The sequence below is a fragment of the Hyperolius riggenbachi genome, chromosome 2, assembly GCF_040937935.1.
Source record: "Hyperolius riggenbachi isolate aHypRig1 chromosome 2, aHypRig1.pri, whole genome shotgun sequence".
Classification (NCBI taxonomy): Eukaryota; Metazoa; Chordata; class Amphibia; order Anura; family Hyperoliidae; genus Hyperolius; species Hyperolius riggenbachi.
This window is the reverse complement of record NC_090647.1, coordinates 195,029,637-195,053,786: the sequence shown is the minus strand read 5'-3', so window position 1 is coordinate 195,053,786 and position 24,150 is coordinate 195,029,637. Positions and strand designations below refer to the sequence as shown.

Below are 24,150 nucleotides of genomic sequence, written 5' to 3'. Positions count from 1 at the left end.
TGATGAAACCCCTCCCACAAGAAGCTCTGAGGAGCGCAGTACTTTTGACAGTTTGCCACAATGTAACAAGGTTCACAGACAGGAAATAGCTGTTTACAGCTGTCTCCAATGGCCAAAACAGCTAGCAGCAGCTACATAACCTGCCCACAGTAAAAATGTCACCATGTAATAAATGTCAGAATGTAAATCGGTGAGAGGAAAGATTTTACAATGAGCAAACACTGACTAAATCATTTATACATAATTATTGTACAAATGAAGCATTTTTTTTCATTACACTATTTTCACTGGAGTTCCTCTTTAAATCCCTGAATAATCTATGCCCTGGATACATGAAAGGTATGTTGCAGCTGCGTAGCAATCCCTGCAATCTCAGATCCACAGGTTCTAATAATCTAGTCATATCCAGAGTCCACTTGGAAACTTTTGGTCCCAGAGCCTTCTGTCATGCTGCCCCTACGTTTTGGAACGCCTTACCTCAACAGATCAGGACAGCTCCATCCCTGGACGTGTTTAAATCCAGACTGAAAACCCACCTGTTCAGTTTGGCATTTGCAGAAATATAACTTTTGTTGTGTGAATACTTCATCCTACTACCAATTACTGAATCTGAGAGAGCCTAAGCGCTTTGAGTCCTATGGGAGAAAAGCGCTATAGAAATGTTATTGTATTGTATAAATGAGCCATAGGCAGTAATGTGGCACAAGGGAGAGAGCAGGTTACAACTTGTGATTAGACACAAATGAGGGGGAATTAGACAGGCTAACACTCTAAATACATACAGAGTGCATTCTTCAATGTTTTCCTTCTGTCCTGTGCAAGAGTTCAGGTCCACTTTAAGTTACAAAATGATTTGCATAATGATAATTATCATTATTATTATTTATTGGATTTATATAGCACTAACATATTATGCGGCCGTTTGGGGAATGGAGTGGGACGCCAGGTGTGTATCTGTTGACCAGATCAGAGATGAAGGATGGGCAGGACTTGTGTATTAAATTATAAAGAAAATATAGTTTCTATTAAAATTAAATACAATAAAAAAATTTTTTCGTGATAAAATTTTTTTATTGAAGTTTACGGTACAGCAGTTTTACCAGATAAGACAGTTAGCATATGTGTATTGTACAAAATGTTGATATGTTGATAAGAGAAAGAAGACAGAGAAAAACTAAATCATCGGATCGTATTGCATCATCATAAACAACCAGACATGGAATCATTCACAGAACCCATTTGGGCTGACACATGTTTCACCGGTCATTAAAGTATCTACCGATATCAGGTGATCAAGGGATCCATCGGTAGGGTTGCCATTGGCTAAAGGTGATCCTTGTTCATTGTATATGTTACGGCCAGAACCCGAAGTTTGGCCAGAACTAGAAGTGGCCGGCCACTTCGGGTTCTGGCCGGCCAATGCGCGAACTGGCCGCTGCGCTGCGGCCAATGTGAGAAATGAAACAATTCCTGTAAGGTTTAATGTGATGTTGTGACCGCAGCGCAGCGGGCAAATGTATCACATCTTTACTTTATTCAATGGCATTAAGCCGCCCGGCTTTTTCCTCTGCCTCTCTCTCCTCCCCCCCGCCTCTCTCTCCCCTTCTCTTATGGGCACAGCCGGGCGGGGACACGCGTGTCCAGGAGAGTCGTTCCTCGCGGCAGGAGAGCAGAGCGGGGAGGCTGCAGACATTGCTTCTGCCAGCACCCGCTCTGCAAGAACGGCAGGATTCCCCTGCCGCGACGAACGACTCCGGAGGGACACGCGTGTCCCCGCCCGGCTGTGCCCATAAAGAGAAGGAGAGAGAGAGGCGGGGGGGAGGAGAGAGAGGCAGAGGAAAAAGCCGGGCGGCTTAATGCCATTGAATAAAGTAAAGATGTGTGATACATTTTGCCCTGCTGCGCTGCGGTCACAACATCACATTAAACCTTACAGGAATTGTTTCATTTCTCACATTGGCCGCAGCGCAGCGGCCAGTTCGCGCATTGGCCGGCCAGAACCCGAAGTGGCCGGCCACTTCTAGTTCTGGCCAAACTTCGGGTTCTGGCCGTAACATATATACTGTATACTCTTTAACACAGAAAGATAAGTAACAGAAATAAAACAAGTTAAACATGGATTATAATCTTAACAACCTAAATTATTTTATAATTAAAGATACCACTAGGAGTTAGTGTACTGGAGTATATGGAGATGGAGATATTATCCCTTGTCGTTGTCTTTAGGAACGATTATTTGTAGTGTAGCCACGTATCAGGTAAGGAGAAATTATATTGGAGGTCTGAAATTCTGTCTCTAATTTTTTGCTCCATGGGTATATTTCTGTGGACCAGAGACAAAAGGACTGGCAAGGAAATTTGATTCACCGATTTCCAGTTATAAAAAATAATTGATTGTGCAGCCAACATAATATAACATATTTGGGGTTGAACCTTCTTGGGGACTTTATTAAGGTCTATTAATAGTAGGGCTAGATTAGGAGAAATTTTGAAGTTTCTAAATAGAGTCTTTTTAATTAGTGCTTCAATGTGTACCCAAAAGCAGTTAATTAATGGGCATTCCCATACCACATGAAAAAGGTACCTACCTCAGAAGAGCAGTGCAAGCACAAAGGGGAAGTGTCTGGGGCAAATGATGCAACTTTCCTTGGGGTATAGTGCCATTTAAAAAGGAGTGTTCGAGACATCTCCCAGTGAGAGTTGCATCTGGAATATTTATTAATTAGAGCCGAGGCGCTGGAAAGATGGTCTGTTGTGATTTGAGTCGTGAGGTCATATGACCACGTAAGTGCAAATTTCTGTAGTGGTGAGATAGTGCTTTTGAGTATTTCTTTATACCATATTGAAATACCTCCTGAGGAAGTCCCCTTACAGTTAAGCATTGTCAGAATGTGGCTAGAAAGAGAGGGGGGGGGGGGGGAAATATGGTTGGCTCTGACTAGATTGTAGACTCTATGGTATGTGAATCGTTGAGATTCAGGCAGTTTAAAGGTTTCTTGGAGATCAGCAAAGGTCCTAAGTCTCTGATCCACAAAAAGATCATTTATATATAGATAATGTTAGCTTCCTACCAAGCTGAGAGGTTGAGATTAGGGGAAAATTGTTGTAAGGCTGAGATGTGTATGCGTGGGCTGTGAGAAGCTTTAGGATCTGGAGGGTATTTGAGGAAATATTCCCAAGCTCTCAAAAGTGGCTTTAATGGAAGGGTAGAGGGAAAATACAATAAAATTAATTAAAAAACAATACTGGTCACAGCAGCAATCAGATGCCACCAACAGAAAGCTCTGTTGGTGGCAACAAAAGGAGGCAAAAACCATTTGTGTGCTAAGTTGTATGGCCCTGCAGCAAGTTGTTAAAGCTACAGTGGCCTGAATTGTAAAAAATAGCCTGGTCACTAGGGGGGTGTAAGCCTGTGGTCCTTAACTCTTATACAGGACTGAAGAAATACATAGAGAAATGCACCCTGTATGTATTTATAGAGTTTCGCCTGCTTAATTCCCCTTCATTTGTGTCTAATTTCAAGTTGTAATCAGATCTCTCCCTGTGTCACATGATTGCCTATGGCAGATAAGCCCATTTGAAAGCACAGGCTGTTAACAATATGTCTGCTTCCATGAATCAGGAAGTAGAAACGGTGCAGATTTATTTTAGGATTTGTATCAGGTGTAACAAAGAAATGTTTTTTGTTTAACCCCTTGACGACCGCAGTGCTAACCCCCCCCCCCCCCCCCCCTAAAGACCAGGCTCTTTCTTGCTGCTTTTCAGCCTCCTGCACAGCCCAGCTAAGAAGCATGGCGATCGGACTCCCCTCCTATTTTTGTCCCTAAGGGGACATGCTGCCGGAAGTGTCCGATCGCTGCTGCCACTTTTTTCTTTTTCTGCCTCATAGAGGGCTCTCTCTCCCTCAGTCCCCCTCCCTCCTTCCTCCCTCTCCTCAGCCTACAGAAATGAACAGGACGGCGATCCTACCTGTTCTCCGCCTCTCATAGGCACCAGCGGAGACCGCAGCGATGTACGGATGTACACAAAGGGGATTTCTTTCCCCTTTTGTTTACAAGCAGCCTGCTAGCCGTGATCGGTGGCTAGTAGGCTAATCATGGAGCTGTGCACCGTGAACTGGCAGGGAACGATCGCGCATGCGCGCGGCCATTCCCTAGGAAACTGCAGGTCCAGGACTTGACGCCAATCGGTGTTAGGCGGTCCTGGGGTTGCCGCCACGGTCACGGCCATTGGCGTGACGCGGTTGATATGTAGTTAAAGGTTATTATGCTGATGCGTATCTTTTAGAGCAGAGAGGACATTCTGGGTTCAGGTCCACTTTAACCACTTTACCCCCGCCCGTACGGATTTCTCCGTCCCTTTTTCCATCCTTTAACCCCCAGGGACGGAGAAATCCGTTTTATAACCGTGACAAAAGGGCAAATACATTTCATGGGTTTTAATTACAGTAGCATGCATTATTTAAAAACTATAATGGCCGAAAACTGAAAAATAATTAATTTTTTCCCCACATTTTTCCTATTTTCCCATTAAAACACATTTAGAATAAAATAATTCCTGGCATAATGTCCCACCTAAAGAAAGCCTAATTGGTGGTGGAAAAAACAAGATATAGATCGTTTAATTGTGATAAGTAATGATAAAGTTATAGACTAATGAATGGAAGGAGCGCTGAAAGGTGAAAATTGCTCTGGTGGTCAGGGGGTAAACCCCCTCAGTGGTGAAGTGGTTAAGTGGTTAATTGGCTCCTGACTCCCTGATCACTGTGAGCCAGGGGCGTAACAATAGACCCTGCAAGAGATGCAGCTGCAGGGGAGCCACGTGGGGGGGGGACGTTTATTTTTCCTGTTCTAAGAGACTGACAACTAAGGGTGCAGAGAGAAAGGCTTTCTGCTCTCTGCACAATTGTTCTAATGACTGCATCTGTTCAGCCACTTATAAGGAAGCATACAAAGTTTTGCAGACAAAGATTTGTAGACAGTCCCTATTCATTGTTCAGCAGGGTCTTGGGAGACCTGGGAGGGGAGAGGAGGCCCCATCCAAAGTTTTGCAGGGGGGCCCAGTGATTTCTAGTTACGCCCCTGCTGTGAGCCAATCACAATGATTAGGAAGTAGTGAACTGAAAAAAGGCTCTGGTCCTTAAAGGTACCTGCTGTCAAACAATGAGTTAAAGAGTAACTGTTAGCCCCCCCAATTGAAATTTAAATCTCTATTGCAATGTTTTATTTAGTATTTAAGTGAGCCAAAAAGCCAATGCAGAACTTAAAAATCAATCTAATTTTTTTACTATGTAATCTTTTCCCCCAGCTCCGGACGCAAAGCCGCATATCAGATACTGCTTAGCATGCAGAGCATGCCTATGTCTGGCCGACCCCCCTCTCCCCCCCAGGACCAGGTGCCAATATATTCTCCCCACCAAACAGCTGACCGCTCTGACACGGAGAGAGAGCGGGAGCACTTCCAGCGCCGCCACCGCAGAGCAGCCGCCGCCGTGCATCTCTCTCACATGTGAGAGAATCACATGTGACTCGGCGGCGGCTGCTCTGCGGTGGCGGCGCTGGAAGTGCTCCCGCTCTCTCTCCGTGTCAGAGCGGTCAGCTGTTTGGTGGGGAGAATATATTGGCACCTGGTCCTGGGGGGGAGAGGGGGGTCGGCCAGACATAGGCATGCTCTGCATGCTAAGCAGTATCTGATATGCGGCTTTGCGTCCGGAGCTGGGGGAAAAGATTACATAGTAAAAAAATTAGATTGATTTTTAAGTTCTGCATTGGTTTTTTGGCTCACTTAAATACTAAATAAAACATAGCAATAGAGATTTAAATTTCAATTTGGGGGCTAACAGTTACTCTTTAAATCAAAAAGCACAAAACTTGGCCTAGAACAAGACTCATCAATCATAATAAGATTTATGCTGAACTGTAATCAGAATCAAGGCTGTAATGTGGGGTATCAGTTGTTACTCCTCACTCATTATTTTAATCAAGGAATATGCTGAATTTACCTGTAAAATAACAAATTTATACTAACATGTTACCAGACTTTTATCACTTTTTTACCCCACTTTTTCCGTAAATGGTAATTTCAGGCAGAAAACATTATGAATGTGGACATACTTCAGTCAATCATTTTCTAAACTTTGTTACCACATGCTGTAACTCATTGGGCTCTATTCACAAAACTTCACACAAATGACTTATCACCTAATTGATCAAAAATAACCTTTCAGCACATTTACAAGCAAAATAGTCACTCAGGGCTCATTCACACTAAGGGCGTTTTTTTGCCCTTTTTTTAAAATTGCCCATAAAATGCTTGTGCAATGAATCTCTATGAGAAGGTTCATTTCAGCGTGTTGCGCACACTTTGCGGTCAACAAAGCGGTTCCTGTACCGTTTTTAGGGCGTTTTTGCTATAATGGAAGGTATAGGAAAAATGCAAAACGGTCACAAAATCGCTTTGAGCAGTGATTGCGCTCGCGTTTTTAAGAATAAATACATTGTATTTATTCTTTTCCAGGTCAAAGAGTTCACTTCCTGACTTGAGTCATTACAAAACCGCTCTGGAAAAGCGCTTTTACCAGAAGTGCAGCGTGCAGTGGCGTGCCGGGAGGGGGAAAAGACACAGCGCACAAAAACACAAAACGCTTAGGTGTGAATGAGGCCTCAAAGTAAGTTGTTCCTGATTAACTTCATTGCAATATTACTTTCCTTACCTTAATTATATTTTTCCTCTTCGGAAGCTTAAAACTGTAACATAGATAAGGTGAAAACGGGAAAACAGGTTTGTGAATCCTGCCCATTGTGAAAAGAGGCCAATGTCTTATGTTGTTTTCTGTGGCACAAGATGGATTTGTTTGCTGCTTACCTTCCAGAAATTGAACAATGTTACACAAGGTCGTTACAGTGTTCAACTATAGAATACAAAGTAGTGAAGTAACAATGTATGGATGAGTATGCAGACTTTACATGTGAGGTTTCTTTCCAACCAGGACGTTGCGTTTTAGGGGAAGTTATCGGTCGCATAACGTGCCCCTAACGCAACGCCTGGTGGTGCTGGAGGAGGACGCTACCAAGAGCTGCATTTTGCAGCTCTTGGGGTGCCTTTTTTGTGCTGTGCGATGCGGAGACCATATGATCCTCATCACGTGGTCCCACCAGCCAATCGCCGCACAGAGCGGCCGCTCCAAGAAGTAAACACTGCACGTCACAGTGCAGTGAATATTAATTAGCCATGTGGCTGGCCGCTGAGGAGGAGGGGGAGACCTCCTCCTCCAACATCACTGAGCATGTGCAAACAGTCTAACGTGGCTTAGCCGCGTATAACGCACAGCATGCAGCACTTTCAACTTGCTGCGTTACAATGTAACGCAACGTGGGCACTGTGAACAGCCCATTGATTTTTCATTGCTGTGCGGTGGGCTGCGTTACAGGCGCCTGTAACGTCTTACTGTGAAAGCAGCCTAATGGTCCAAAGCCCTACTGATGAACTTAGTGCCTACTTCTAAAGTGAAATGTCACATCGAAGAAAATGCAAAATATCTGGAACATGTCCTCATCTACCTCCAGACTGCAGTTTTTTTTCACTTTAAGATAGGAAAAACACAAATGACTCAAAGCCATAATCCACCTATTCTCACAAATAACTTTCCAGATTTACATGTCACATCATAGATTTAAATTAAATAGACAAAATAATGAAAAATAAATATGTAAGACAAATGTGTGCTCATTCAATGGTTGGTGCAGGCACTATCGAGTAATACTCTTACTGAGGTGTCACTTCAGCATGGTAAGCTGCATTTCCAAAGAAATGAAAAGCAAAATAGATGATCCAAACAGATCTAGTAATGTGGGGAAAAGGTTATGAAATTCTGAATTGTTTCAAAATACATTATTCATTTCAATAGCCGAGGCATCTCAGCAGTGTAATCATTTGGTAGAGGCTTCTGAACATATTTAGTGTAGTCACAAAATACATGCCTTTAAACCTCATTTCTTCTACCAGATCCACCAAGTCTTTATCTTAATCAGCGACACACGTATAACATGGCAGCACATAATATGGGAAAGAATGGATTCTTTAGTAAAAAGAGAAATTATCGATTCACTTCAAGACAACCAAGGGTGGAACGTAAGTTATAAATAATTGAATCCTCGTTGTACCCTAACATGGGATCAGTGATTTAATAGGTAATTAACTCACTGGTTCACCCGGAAATGGACATTATGGACATAATTTTTACGCACTGATGTCCTGTCTCTATTGTCCCTGCGCCATTTTTGATCACATAAGCACCACAGGCAAAGCTGTTACCAATTAGACAGAACGTCTAGGAGGAAGAAGATGGGCCACGTGTGGATCCTGAAGAGGTGAGTTACTTCTCCCCTCTGCGGTGGGCACAGTTGTCGCTGCAGGTTTTGACAAATTCAGATTGTGGAAATGGAAGGGAAGGATTCAAATCTTCAAATCCTGAATCTTTACAAGCATTCAGAGATTCAACAGATTAATTGTCCCATCTCTACTTATGACACCTAAGTTGTTTTTTGGGACACAAGGTAGACGTTCTTTGGGTGCTATTTATTTTTACAAGAATTACAGTACTGTATTTTCCATGTATTTAAATACACTATGGTTATGTTCAGAATATGCATGGGCATGTTCAAATCTCTGCATTGTAATGCACCGCGGTATCCAGATGCACTTTTTACAGTGCGTTTGTTAGGACCCTGTTGATCTCGGCACTGATGGTTGGTGCAGGCACTCTCAGGGCGTGGAGTCTAAGTGAACGCGGGTCTTCACCAGAGAACCCCCCACAAGGGATGATGGGCTGTCACCCCTAATGGACGACAGGCTACTTTGCTGCCTAGTGCCCACCATGTCATAGCTCTAGAACTTCCCCACCAGTGACATAAAGAACAGGAGGGGTGAACCCTGTAGTGAGGGAAGGAAGAGGACATGATTGGATAAGTGGACTGCCTGGACAACGGGACTAGTGGAACAGAACAGACAGACTGTGTGACAGACTGACAGATGGCGTGACTGGTGGAACAGGACAGACAGACTGGCATGACTGGACTGGTCTGACAGATGACAGGACTGGCTGGACAGGATAGACCAACTGGCATAACTTGATTGATATGACAGGACAAGCTGACTGGAGTGACCAGGGCTGTGAAGTCGGTACAAAAATCATCCGACTCCTCATTTTATGAAACCACCGACTCTAACTCCAGGTACCCAAACTTGCTCCGACTCCTCGACTCTGACTCTTTAGACTAATTTTTACAAAGGCTATGGATTTGGTTAAAAAAATCATCGGGCTCCGGCTCCTCAGTTTACTGAAACCGCCAACTCCAGGTACCCAAAATTGCTCCGACTCTGGCTCCACAGCCCTGGGCATGACTGGACTAATATGACAGGACAGGTTGACTGGCGTGACAGACTGAATGGTATGACTGGACTGGTTTGAAAGGACAGGCTGACGGATGACAGGACTTGCTGGACAGGACAAGCTGACTAGTGTGACTGAACTGATATGACTGGACAGACAGACAGACTGGTAACAGAAGTCACAAAGAACAGCACTGAGCACCGTTTGGTTAAGGTTTAAATACCGACTTTCATGCTGGTGCTGAAGCCCTGCCCCCTCTGAACTCTATAAGAACTTACAGGAAACGTATGTGCTCCTTAGAGCATGCGCACGCCAAAGGAGATGGGAGTCGGGCATCCATGCCACTCTGGCAGCTCTCTGGGAACAGTATCCGTGGACCCCAGATGCTTGCGTGGAGACGCCGCAGGAGCCTGAGATTGGTAAGGGTGATTGCGTTTCTGGATAATGTGTGTTAGAGAGATGCTACCATAGCAATCTTCAAGCTGTGAAAACTAACATGCACGTTATGTTGTGCAGAGTGCACTTTTGGTAATGCCCATGTTCTAGCATTGTGCATAACATAGTGTGAACTTACGGTAACTTTATTCTCAGATTAAACTCATTATAGTTTTAAAATTAAAAATGCTACTGTATATAAATGCTAGAAACTGTATTTGGCTATTTATTCCACTCATCAGAAAACATAACTTATGTTGCTGGTACAATGTATGAACACTAGGGATGGTAAAAGAGATACAAATAATTCCATGTTGATGGAGAATCATGCACATTTGTAATACAGTGGGATGCGAAAGTTTGGGCAACCTCGTTAATAGTCATGATTTTCCTGTATAAATCATTGGTTGTTAGGATACAAAATGTCAGTTAAATATATCATATAGGGGACACACACAGTGATATTTGAGAAGTAAAATGAAGTTTATTGGATTTACAGAAAGAGTGCAATAATTGTTTAAATAGAATTAGGCAGGTGCATAAATTTGGGCACTCCAATTATGTGGAAGAGTATTTAAGGGGGTCAATTGTAAGTTTCCCTCCTCTTTTAATTTTCTCTGAAGAGTAGCAACATGGGGGCCTCAAAAGAACTCTCAAATGACCCGAACACAAAGATTGTTCACCATCATGGTTTAGGGGAATGATACAGAAAGCTGTCGCAGAGATTTCAGCTGTCTGTTTCCACAGTTAGAAACATAGTGAGGAAATGGAAGACCACAAGCTCAGTTTCAAATTAAGGCTTGAAGTGGCAGACCAAGAAAAATTTCGGATAGACAGAAGTGACGAATGGTGAGAACAGTCAGAGTTAACCCACAGACCAGCACCAAAGACCTACAACACCAACTTGCTGCAGATGGAGTCACTGTGCATCGTTCAACCATTCGGCGCACTTTACACAAGGTGATGCTGTGATGCAGAGGAAGCCTTTTCTCTGCCCACAGCACAAACAGAGCCGCTTGAGGTATGCTAAAGCACATTTGGACAAGTCAGCTTAATTTTGGAATAAGGTGCTGTGGACTGATGAAACTAAAATGGAGTTATTTGGGCATACCAAGAGGCGTTATGCATGAAGGAAAAATAACACAGCATTCCAAGAAAAACACCTGCTGCCTACAGTAAAATATGGTGGTGGTTCCATCATGCTGTGGGGCTGTGTGGCCAGTGCAGGGACTGGGAAGCTTGTCAAGGTTGAGGGACGTATGGATTCCACTCAGTATCAGCAGATTCTGGAGACCAATGTACAGGAATCAGTGACAAAGCTGAAGCTGCGCCGGGGCTGGTTCTTTCAACAAGACGACGACCCTAAACACTGCTCAAAATCCACTAAGGCATTCATGCAGAGGAACAAGTACAACGTTCTTGAATGGCCATATCAGTCCACAGACCCGAAATAATAAAAATTGAAAATCTGTGGTGTGAGTTAAAGATAGCTGTCCATGCTCGAAAGCCATTAAACCTGAATGAACTAGAGATGTTTTGTAAAGAGGAATGGTCCAAATTACCTTCAACTAGAATCCAGGCTTTCATTGAAACCTACAGGAAGCGTTTAGAGGCTGTAATTTCTGCAAAAGGATGGATTTACTACATATTGATTTCATTTCTTTTTTGTGGTGCCCAAATTTACGCACCTGCCTAATTTTGTTTAAACAATTATTGCACACTTTCTGTAAATCCAATAAACTTCATTTCACTTCTCAAATATTAGTGTGTGTCTCCTATATGATATATTTAACTGACATTTTTTATCGTAACAACCCACGATTTATACAGGAAAATCATGACGATTAACAAGGCTGCCCAAACTTTCGCATCCCACTGTACATTGTATGCAGCTTGGAAATGGACCAATGGATTTCAGAATATAACAAGGGAATTCTCAGCTACTATCTTCGCACCCATTATGCATTCAAGGTCCTAGCTTTATCTCTTCATATTTACTGAACCTAACCATATGTACAGAAAATACACAAAGATCACCCAATCTAACTGTTTTAGAACAAATGAGATGACAATCAGTTCCCATCCCTATACAGTGTCTCCCCAAATCTCATTTCTTGACCCTTTTCAGGAAGAAAAAAAAAACAGTTTTGCTGGATGTTTTGCTTGACTGAGTTCTCTTGTATTCCCCCGAGGCAGGTCTGTTCCAAGAGGTCTCTAGATTCTCCTTCCCTCCCCTTTCCTTTGCAGAAGATGAGTTCAGTTAATCAAATCAAGAAACATGTTCACAAAGGGATATTTCAAAGGCAAATTAAAAAGACAAATTGTTCTGTAGACTGGACTAAATTCTGGTAGCTATGTGCGGTAAATATTTTTTTGTCTGTAAAATACCTCATGCTGTATTTTCAGGGTTTTCTTTTGTGATTCTTAAAGTTTTTTTCCGCATTCCTGAACATGTGGTAAAACGTGCGGAAAGAGTGGTAAAACATGGGGTATTTCAGCGGTTAGCATGTGGTAAAATAATAATAATAGACTTTAATTGTCTTCCATAATTTACGATAGTCTTTGGAAGGTGTTTTTTTTTCCTTTTGAGGGGGGGGGGGGGGGGGAGTTCAGTGTATCTGCTTATGTAGTAGCCTATGGAAAGTATATTTATAGGCATCCCCTATAAAAAAAAATCCAGTAAATATTTGGAGTTTTACTTCTACTATTCTCCATTACATAGCCTGAAACTAAAACAGGAATAGGAACCCCACTAAAAATTGAAAATGCATCTAAATTGACTTTACCGCCAGGTACAGGCAAGTCTTAAACTGATCGGTAAATTATGTGCTAACGTGCCTCCTACTTTTCATGAGAATTCCAATTTTTGGTAAAATACTGCACATTTTATGACCTAATGGTACTTATCCGTTAGCCGGGCGCATCCGGCAGGTGGCGCTAATTACTATTCCCCCTCCAGGCCGACATGGATAGTAGGGAAAGATGTAACTCTGGTGGAGTTTTGTCGCCACCTAGAGGATGCGCCCGGCTAACGGATAAGTACCGACCTAATTTATCGCATGCTGTAAATATACTAAAATCTACCAGAATAGCAAACTGCTTTTACCACATGCGGTAAAATACCATACCACTTATGTGGTAAAATGGACGGTAAACGTTACCAGAATTGAGGCCATTGTGTTTTGCAGGTTTAAAGTGGACCTGCACTCTTGCGCATGACAGAAGGAAAACTTGCAGAAAAGAAATGCACCCTGTATTTGTTCAGAGAGTTTAGCCTGTCGAATCCCCTCCATCTGTGACTAATCACCACTGTAATTTGATCTCTTCAATTGTGCCAGCTCAGGAATCTCCTCTGCCATAGCAGAGCTGCTAATTTGTCAACACAGGATGTTAACTCTCTGTTTGTTTCCACAAAAGCAGGAAGTAGACACTCTGCATATTTATTGCAGTATTTATATCAGCTGTAACAAAGAAATGTTTTCTTTTAAAGGTTATTATGCTGCTGTGTATCTTTTAGAGCACTTAGTAAGTTCTGAGCTCAGGTCTGCTTTAAGATTACAAATTAAAATGGAGTTTTGTACCCCACATACAGCGTTGGAGGGTGACACCGAAGGAACGGCGGAGTGTGGGATGACAGCAAGGGACCACAAAGACTTCAGGGGCCTAGAAGAAGGCCCAGGTAAGTATATGGGCAATTCTTTCTTTCAAATGAGGTTTCCTTTAAGTAGGATTCTCAGAATTGGTGCAGTGTGTGAGAGCAGTGTGTCTGCTGGAAATCAATTAGTGTATGGGCAGTTTTAGTTAGTTGGGAAGCCTGCCAAGAATTGATTAGTGTATAAGCAGTTTTACTTAGGTGGTAAGTCTGCAGATAATCAATTAGTAAATGGACAGTTTTAGTTAGGTCAGGTTGTAAGTCTGCACGGAATTGATTAGTGTATGGGCACATTAGTTAGCGTTAAGTCTAAAACCTGCCCCCACCCCACAGGCAGCACATACCCAAGATAGCCACTGCCCTCCCAATATTTCAAAACAATGCTTTATTTTGTACCCCCTCTACACAAATATTCGATAACATGCATGCATTGCCTGGCAGAGTAGCAGCACTCACTCGGCTCTCTGTGTCATTTGTTGATTTGTTGTGAATCATAAGCACTATTGCACCCAGACGTGTGTGGTTAGTCCTCGATTCCACATGCAGGACACAGCTCCCATCAGGAGGATCCACCACTATACTTCTATTGATGCCATCATCACACTTCCAGTTGCAACTGCTTTACTGATCTATTCTTTAATAACTAATCTTCATTGCTATTACAACTTGTAACAGACAAGGAAATGTTTCAAAAATTAAACAAGACCTACACCTTAGTATAACTACTATTTAGAGGATATATTTATAAATATATAGCCAAAAGAGGTGACATTCAGTGGTGTAGCTAAGGAGCTGTGGGTCCTGATGCAAGATTTACAATGGGGCCCCCCAAGCACTCCATACATATATATAACAACTGATACGACGTACCAAAACCTGCCAACGGCAACTACAGTGTCAGAGGTGCAAGAAGGGGATGGGAAACAGTTTGTTAATGATTACTACTATTCAAAGTATCTATAGAAGTGATTATTATGAGCACAGGACCAATAGAGAGCTAAAACTGTAGTTGAGGGAGGGCCCCGATGCGGTTGCAACCTCTGCAACCCCTATTGCTACGCCCCTGGTGACATTGGAAGAGAAGAGACAGGAACAGGGATTTGGCTGCCAAGGAGGAACAGTTTGAGAGCTATGCTTAAAGGAAACCAGAACTGATTAAAAATAAAAGTTTTATACATACCTGGGGCTTCCTCCAGCCCCATCCACAAGGATCGGTCCCAAGCCACCATCCTCAGCCTTCTCCTGCGCCGGTACCGGGTCCCGTAACTTCCTCCAGTTGGCGGCTGCTGGAGAGATACATGAAGAGAGTACTTCCCTTGCGTCAACACGGCTGGAGGAAGTTATAGGACCCAGTACCAGCGCAGGAGAAGGCTGAGGATGGCAGCGTGGGATCGATCTGTGCGGATGGGGCAGGAGGAAGCCACAGGTATGTGTAACACTTTTCTTTTTAATCAGCTCTGGGACACTTTAGAGGACAGTTGAAGTGAGAGGGATATGGAGGCTGTCATTTATTTCCTTTTAAGCAATACCAGTTGCCTGGCTATCCTGCTGATCCTCTACCTCCAATACTTTTAACCTTATGGTGGCCATACATGGTACAATAAAAATGTTCGATTATTCCATTTATTCAATCTAAATGATCGAATTGAATGAAAGGTGAAAATATTTTTTTTCGATCAAGAAATTCGAACGATTATCCCGTTTTTTCGAGAAAAATCTGATCGGACATGCTGGAAAAAATCTTTTTATTCGATCTAACAGAATAATCAAACTAAATTATCTAATCGACAAAAAAAATTTAAAAAAAAATTGTACCATCTATGGACCCCTAAGACCCTAAACAAGCATGCAGCAGATCAGTGGTTTCTGACATTATTGTCAGATCTAACAAGATCCGCTGCATGCTTGTTTCTGGTGTTTTTTAGACACTACTGCAGCCAAATAGATCAGTAGGGCTGCCAGGAAACTGGTATAGTTAAAAAAAAATAATAAAAAAATGGCAGCATCCATATCCCTCTCGCTTCAGGTGTGCTAGAACTGAATTCAGCATACAGCTCAGTGTGCCTTTTTAAATGGCAACAATCAATGCACGCCTGAGCTGGAAAATCTGTCGCGCACGGCATCTACGTATCCAGGAGGGCTATTCCCGTCCGGTGTTCACAGGAGCCACTCGAACAGTGCACACACACAGCCACCCACTCTCTCTCCCCAGCGCCCCCCGGGATCCACGTGTCCTAAAGCTCACCAGCACTGAGCATCTGCTCCTGTGAGCTGACAGCTGCCATGCTCTGATTGGTAGCAGAAGAGAGGATAGCGGCTCGTAGCAGCCAATGGCAATCCGCGATGACGTCACGCAGCGAGGGTCTTGCACAGCAGGCTGGGGTTCCCGGAAGCGGCTGCAGAAGAACTTGTTGGTTGGCTGGCAGTGAGCGCTGTGTCCTGTCTGTGCACACCGGGGGGACCAGCTGCTCTGACCGGCCACTGTGCACAGTGATCCCCCGTGTGCCAAGGAAATAATTCAGTGATACAGTTACTCCTTCCATTCCTCCCCCGTGTAGAGTCTGTAGAGAATGGCTGCACTGATTGCCCTGCACATCGCCATCCTCCTTTCCAGCATCATTACACAGGCAGCAGCAAAGGGAGTGACTGCAAGCTTAGCTGCCAAATGGCCAGAGAGCCCGCTCCTGCTGGAGGCCAGGTGTGGTAATGGTGTAGAAATACATGCTGCAAATCACTGCCATTCACTACACTGACTACATAATGTTCCCAGTGAGCATCCTCTCTGTGTTTCCTTATATTCCAGAGAGTGTTTGGCTTCTACCTGTTGTTGGTTACTGTGTTCAGCTAGAACATGCATACCTTGGGATGTATGTTGTTACATTAGTATTTATTTTAGCACAATGTGATTATAAGTATCAGTATCCTGGACCAAAATATATTTCCTGTGTTATATTAACGTGTTTATCAGTATTGAACAAACCTGCTAGGTTGGCCTAATTTTAGAGAAGATTCAAGTTATTTTGCGTGTTTTGGCCAGGATAGCTCTTTGTGTTTTAATTTCTTTCTTACCCTTGTTATCTACACTTTATACTGTGTCATACTAATTTATTAAAAGGTGATATGCTGAGTTTATTTAACTGAATATCCACAGTATATATAATGATAATGTAGGTTTAAGCATGCTGTCTTCTCTCATGTTTATGTTCTTGCACTGTGTGATTTTTTTTTTTTCCTTATTACTGAAAATATGTTGTGTTTATGCCTATTCTCTGTTTCCAGTGAATTTATTGCGGAGGAAGGAAATGATAAATTCTGGCAATTTTTGGGCACAGTGCAGGAGTTAACTATTTATAAAGGCAAAGGTAAGTGAAATGATACTCCAAGTAAGAGACATATAAAGGTCTACCTGCTGTAATAACGCTATGAAATGCTGCTTCAGGACAGTCTAAGACCAAGATAGTGGGAAGCCAGTTAACCTACCAGTTACTTCTGGTTTGTGTTAGGAAACAGATTCAAACTGCATGCAGACAGTGTCCTAGGTGGGAATTAATCTTGAAGGTCCTTGTGCTTCAGAGCAATGGTGCTAACCACTGAAAGGACAACTGAAGCAAGAGGGATATGGAGGCTGCCATATGTATTTATCCTCTGCCTCTAACACCTTTACTCATAGACCCTGAACAAGCTTGCAGCAGATCAGGTGTTTCTGATATTAATGTCATATTTGACACGATTAACTGTAGCTTTTTTTCCGTGTTATTCAGACACTACTGCACCCAAATAGGTCAGCAGGGCTGCCAATCAACTGGTATTGTGTAATAGGGTAATAAATATGGCAGCCTCCATATTCTCACTTCAGTTGTTTTTAACATTTCTCTCAGCCTTTATAACTGAGTGGATATTCAAGCGCACCATCCAAGCACCTAATTCATGCACCATGGCAACTAGCCCCACAACTGAAGTTGTGGGACTAGTTGCCATGGTGCATGCATTAAATAAAGAACTTCCTTTTACTACTGCCAGCTGCCTTTTCCCTTTCTGAGACACTGCAGAAGTCATGCCTGCACTCTGCTACCAGTCTGCTCTGAATGCACTGTGCCTTACAGTGAATGAAACTGTGTCCAGAAGATCAAAAAGTGTGATCAGAGGCATAATGTCTGTAGCCTCAGCATGGTAGCTGGCAGTGTTTGGCCTATGCAGTGACTCCCTGGTGGACTAACCTTGCAGTTTGAGCAGCAAGACCACACTGTGTGTTTGTCTATGAAGCAATGCACCAGTGATTGGATTGCCAAACCGGTGATCATCACTAAAGGCTAGTACACACTAGCAATTTTGATTGGCCAATGATTGGTCAATTTTACCACCTCCATGTAGTATGAGGGCCAAACAGATTTTCAATTCTATGCAGATTATATAGGTAAATGGTCACACTACATGGAGCTGGTAAAATTGACCAATGATTGGCTTATCAAAATTGCTAGTGTGTACAAGGCTTAAGTCTCTCTTTATGTTCGTGTTTAGGTAACCATGCAAATGCCCAGGTGTGCACTCTTCACAGAGTTTAATGAGAGCTCATACTTGAGTCCAGGGGCAACATTTCCTAGCCGTGCATCTTAAGAATTTCACCTGAGCTTTTTGGCAGTATTGTATTGTGAGTCCATTGGAATGCTTGCCAAATGTCTTTAAAATGTTTGTCAGGTGCTTTTTAAGTGTGGTCGGGCATTTACATAGAAATAGAGAATACTCGTTGCTATGGCTGACACTCTTCTAGCATTTGACAAGCTGCGGCAAACAATTGGCAAATCCAGTAAGATAGTCTGAGAATACAAGAAACCACTGGCCACATTTTCTTGGCTTTTGATATACATGCCATTGTGAACAAAGATATTGATGTAATGGGCTTCTTTTCACAGCCTTTTTCAAATGCTCCTGTATAATAGATTCACTCCATCAATCTGTGCAATATAGACAGAGATTCTAATTAACAACATATAGATTATAATGGGACACATTAGCACTTTTTGTGTTATTTGAATATGTGTCATAAGCGTGAAATAGCTGTATATAATAATTGTATATAGAAATGTGGCGGCTGTTTTCTGAGACCATGTTTTCGATAATGATTACAATTAAGTTTTCAATCTCTCTTTTTCCAGATTCGGAGTACTACAACCTGATATTAAAGAAAGCTGGCCAGTTTCTTCCAGACCTGCAGCTCTCCCTGTTGAAATTTGCATTGTCCATAAGAGCCTATGCTCCCGCTCTTCAGATGTCCCAGCAGGTATTTTATCTCTTTAGTCAGCTGTGTGTCTGGGAAATGTAATAGTGGAGCACTTCTCAGACCACTGTCGCAATAGCAGCATAGGGGGCGATATACAGGCTGGGAACGCGAACAATCACTCGCGTTCCCATGCCTGTCGGCCGGTGACGGCGAAACCGGAAGTCGTCGCCGGCGGGTCCTGGGACAGCGGAGCTGCGAGGGCACCGATCGTCTGCTGGGGGCTGAGGGAAGCCCCAGGTGAGTTCATCTCATTTTTTTTAGGTGACTTAAGGTTCGCTTTAAGGGTTCTATACACTCAGTATACAATGACCTCTTTGGCACCATTGCCTGACTGGTGACCGTACAGGGTCTTTAAAGCTGATGTAAACGAAAACAGGGATAAAATCACCTGAAGAATAAAACCAGAGAACCCATATTTTTGAGGGACTCGGCTAAATAGGATCAGCGGACCCTGTCAAACGTCTTCTCTACATACAAAGAGAAGAGAAGGCTTCCGACAGAAGTCCAGTCTTTGGAGTAGGCTCAGGATCCTTCTAGTCCCATCACTCGTTTGTCTACCTTGGATGAAGCCTATGTGAAGCCTACGTGATCTGGATGAATCGGTGACCTGCGTCAGTCTGTTGGTTATTACCTTGGCATAAAGCTTAAAGTGGACCCAAACTAAAAATACAAGATTTCAGAAATAACATCTATTTTCTAAATTATAATAATAAATAGCAGCCTTTTTTTCAGCTGTATGATGACAAATATAAAATATTTTACATTTATTGGAGAAACCCCTCCCTTCCTTTCATATTGCCGGCAAATAATCCGTCAAACTGGTAGAGTAGATGGTGTCCAGCAAAGGAGGAATTGCTAATGGCTGCCCCCAGTATAACCCTAGTTTTGCAAAGAGGAGGGTGAAAAGCATGCACTGAAATGCTCATAGGCTTGAAGGAGTGTTTATTTATCTTTGTATGTGTCAGAGTGGTGCAACTAAATATTTTGAATTAAAAAAAGTTTGGTTTGGGTCTGCTTTAAGGTCAGTATTTAGTAAGGAGATGGGTCTACAACTGCCTGGATTGGTGGGATCCTTGCCAGATGTTGTCTTTATAGAAGCCCAGTGTTCTCCCCAGAGCCTTTTACCAGGGCGCGCCGCCCGGCTGGTCTCTTCTGAGCGCCCGGCTGATCTCCCCCGAGCGCCCGGGTAAAATTATCCCATTCTGTGCGGCTCATCAGTGATCAGCGGTGGCTGTATCATTGCAGCCAGCCGCTGTCACTCAGAGACACTATCTCCGCCCACCTCCTCAGCTCCCGGCAGTTGTGTGGAGGGGCGGGGAATGCAGGAGACGTTACGCAGCTCACACATGAGCTCTGAGTGAAGAGAGGAAGCAGGGCTCTCGGAAGGTCCTGCAGACGCTGTCCTGTCGTCCTCCTCTCTCTCTGTACGAGCAGCTTACATGAGCTAGGAAGCGCGGCTCTGGAATGTCCAGCCAGACGCTGTCCTCCTCCTCCTCTCCCTGTACTCAGAATAACGCGCAACTCTGATGTTTGTGGCATGTCCAGCCAGACGCTGTCCTCCTCTCCCTGTGCTTGTCCCAGCAGCAGCGTGTATGTAATCTCTGTGTAATCTCGCTGGCTACTATACACTAACCCCCCCCCCCCCCCCCCCCCAAGAACCTTAGGATGCTTAACCCCTTTGACTCCACAATTCTCCAGTTCTACCACTGCCTTCCACAGCCCTGATTGATGCCAGAAGTGAGTGTCACAGGTGTTAGGGAGCTGCAGTTTGGGAGGGGGGGGGGGGGTGAGCCAGAGTACAGATAGCCACAGACTCACCCAGGGCAATGGCAGACAGAGGCACAGAGTGATTACCTGGGGCTTCTTCCAGCCCCTTTAGTTGTTGTTCTCCCTTGCAGTCATTCCGCACCGCTGTGTTCCTCTCTGAACGCTGCATGCACAGCCACATGTCACTTGCCTCCTCCACCACATTCCCGTTACCGGCAGCGTTTTGCACTTGCGCGGTAACTAAAAATTGCTACTGCGCATGGGCAAAACACTCCTGGTCACAGGAGCATGATCGAGTAGCTGCAGGGCTAAGGAACAGAGCAGTGTGGAATGGCGATCATGGAGCAGGAGGACTTTAGGGGGCTATAAGAAGCCCCAGGTAAGTAACTAGTCTAATTTTTTTCAGTTTAGTATCCCTTTAAGAGATTCCAGTACAAAAGACAGAGCCTAGCCTGTCAATTTATTGTGGGGGGGGGGGGGGCGCGCGCGATTCCCCACCTAGTGGCGCCCAACCTAACCTTCCACCACCCGGCTACTTTTTCATACCACCCGGCTGGAAAAAATTTCTGGGGAGAACACTGAAGCCTTTAAAAAGTTGAGATCCTTGGAAGCGCTGCTTCATTAAAGGCTTCTGAGAGAGGATGGGCAAGTACTTCTGCAAACCTTTTATAGTAACTATTCCCATCTACTTCTGGTGACTTGTTGCTCTTAAAATAGCTTTGAGAATCTCACGACTATCAAGGGGTTTAAGCGATGCTAAAATCTCCAGTGAAATCATGGGTAGATTTGCAGATTCCAGGAATTTTTTTAATCTAAAATAACGTAGGTTAAGGGGTATTTGCACAGTTTTTTAAGTTGTACAAATGACTGTAAATGTCTGCCATTGCACCTGCTATTTTTTTGGATGATGGGTGTGTGGATTTTACAATTGGCTTATTCTGGGGTCCCATTGGGAATCTGACTTCAATGAACTCCATTTCCTTTGTGTTTTACTGTATGCTTCTTTTACCATAGTTCCATATCCTTCTTAAACTCCTCCTTTGGCTTTCCCCTTCATTTGATATGTTTGTTTTGTTTTTTGGTCTTCAAGTAGTCTGTTTGCTTCCTTCCTGTAATCCGTGGTGTCCTGGATCACAATGCCTCCTTCTTTGTCCGCTGGGCATATTGTGATATTGTTCTTCAAAACTGCAAGCTCGTTCTTAATGAGGTTATTCAGTACATTCTGTTGCCTAATTACTTCCTGCTCATTTCTTGGACAGGATGGAACCTGAAAGGGATCTGTTAGGTGTTTTTCTGTAATGAGTCCTAAATCAGAATCCTTTTTTTTAATAAAAATATATATATTCTTGTAGTTATATACAAAGAAGATACAAAATTACATAGAACAGTGTTATAAGAAAGTCATCACTAGAAAAACACGCCTAGACATGTCTCGCCCATGTGAGGAAGATGAATCTGAGCCAACTTGGAATATACAAACTGCAGGTGCACACATTGTATTCCTCAAAGTTGAAATATAGTTCAGTTTAAAGAGTAACTGTTAGGCTACAAAAGCTAATTTAAACCTTTATTCCCCTGTGTTAAACAGTTCAGAAGGAAGCCAAAAAGGCAATACTGAAGTTAAAAATCTCTCTTACTTTGTTGTTTGCTAAATAGCAATCCTCTTTATCCCCAAGCTCCTAACGAGGCCGCAGGCCGCATAACAGATACTGCAGAGCATGCTGGGAGGGTTTTTTTCTCTCCACTGCACAGGGAGTGCAGGGAGGTCCTCCCCTTCATTTCCCTATCCCGCCCTAAGGCTGCTTTCACAGTGGGACGTTACAGGCTCATGTTACAGCAGCCTGTAACAGCAGCCCAAGTCACAGCACTGAAAAATCAATGTGCTGTTCACAGTGCACATGTTGCATTAAAGCAGTGGTCCCCAACCTTTTCCAGCCCGGGGAACACTTTCTGACCAAATTTTTCTCCGGGGAACGGGGGGGGGGGGGGGGGAGGGGGGGCGCGGGTGTTTGCGTGACCTAGTGGACAGTGTTGTGCGCAGCAGGTCATGGGGGGGGGGGGGGGCTGGGGTGCGGCTGCATAGCTAGCATAGTTGCCCCAGTATAGGGAGTTTAGTTGCCCCAGTATGGCTAGTATAGTTACCCCAGTATAGCTAGTATAATGACCAGTATAGCTAGTATAGTCCCAGTATGGATAGGTAGTGCCCCAGTATAGCCAGTATAGTGCCCAGTATAGGTAGGTAGTGCCCAGATAGCTAGTATAGTGCCCAGTATAGCTAGCATAGTGCCCAGTATGGTGCCCATTATAGCTAGTATAGTGCCCAGTATAGCTAGTATAGTGCCCAGTATAGGTAGTGCCCAGTATAGCTAGTATAGTGCCCAGTATAGCTTCCTAGTATGGGGAGGTAGTGCCCCTCCCCCCTACGCTCCTGTTACCTTATCATGAGTGGGCGGCCGCTTGTCCGATTAGATTCCCCCGTAGCCGCTCTTCTCAGTGGCATCTCCTATTACAGCAGCGCGCTCGGCGGCTGCTGTGATGAGCAGGAAGCGGTACAGCGGCTTCCTGTAGCGGCGATATGCATCGCCATTACCATGGGAACCGCCGTACCGCTTCCTGCTCATCACAGCAGCCGTCGAGCGCGCTGCTGTAATAGGAGATGCCACTGAGGAGAGCGGCTACGGGGGAATCTAATCGGACAAGCGGCTGCCCACTCATGATAAGGTTAACAGGAGCCGCAGGGAGGGGAGGAGTGAGAGGCCAGTCCTGCCGCGGCCCGGTGCTTGGGGACCCCTGCCGTACGGCACACCAGGCAGCATCTCACGGCACACTAGTGTGCCGCGGAACAGCGGTTGAAAAACACTGCATTAGAGTATACTGCACAGTCTGCTATTGTTCCTAGCCACATGGCTAATTAATATTCACTGCACTGTAGTGTTGTCTGGATCATGAACGATTCGGATCTTTGATCTGGATCTTTTTTGTGAGTCGAATCATCCAGGATTCGGTTCACAGTGGATGTCTGGAAAAAACAGGAACTGCAGCTTCTCTTACTCTGCTGCAAATTATTCAAAGTTTCAGTTCAAAGATCCGGATCTTTTCAGTGATCCGATTCGAATCATCCGAATCATTAAAAATATCCGGACTTCCCAGTATAGAACTAAAACGGCTCACCTCTGTTCATCTGACAGCCTTCCCAGGACGATGGCCCACCCCCCCCCACTGACAACATGATCACCCCACCCCCTGAGTGACAGACAATATGCCCCATTAGCCCAGAGACTGGTGGGAGTGTCTGAGGGCTGGAACTTGGGGAGGGCTAAAGAATCATCAATCAGGAAGCAGGGTAAGGGAGGATATTACATCACAATTGGCTTCATACAAGACAGACAAACATGGAACCTGCCATGAGCTGTCAGGAGCATCAATCTCTGCAAATACTATATAAAAATTCTGTGAAATCCAAACGTGGACAGTGAAATGCATATGTAATGTAAGTACAGCCAATATTTAGCTACTGATATGTGTTTTTTTTTTCTCTGAGACCTTATACCAAACAGCTCCTCTTTAAAGATTAACCACAGTTCACTCCACATCTCACTCATAGTTCATTTTAAGTAGGCCAAAGGT

The 24,150-nt window shown here is 43.9% G+C and overlaps 1 protein-coding gene across 3 annotated transcripts in view; it reads left to right on the top strand.

Annotated features, from left to right (window-relative positions):
• Positions 1-15,863: 15,863 nt before the first annotated feature.
• Positions 15,864-24,150, top strand: part of UGGT2 (UDP-glucose glycoprotein glucosyltransferase 2) — a 379,277-nt gene continuing 370,990 nt past the window's right edge. For all 3 annotated transcript variants that reach the window (XM_068267932.1, XM_068267930.1, XM_068267931.1), the window contains exons 1-3: positions 15,864-16,176; positions 16,758-16,840; positions 18,632-18,756. In XM_068267932.1, coding sequence (XP_068124033.1) covers positions 16,049-16,176; positions 16,758-16,840; positions 18,632-18,756 — 336 coding nt within the window. In that variant the 5' untranslated portion in view covers positions 15,864-16,048. The remainder of the gene's footprint in view (positions 16,177-16,757; positions 16,841-18,631; positions 18,757-24,150) is intronic.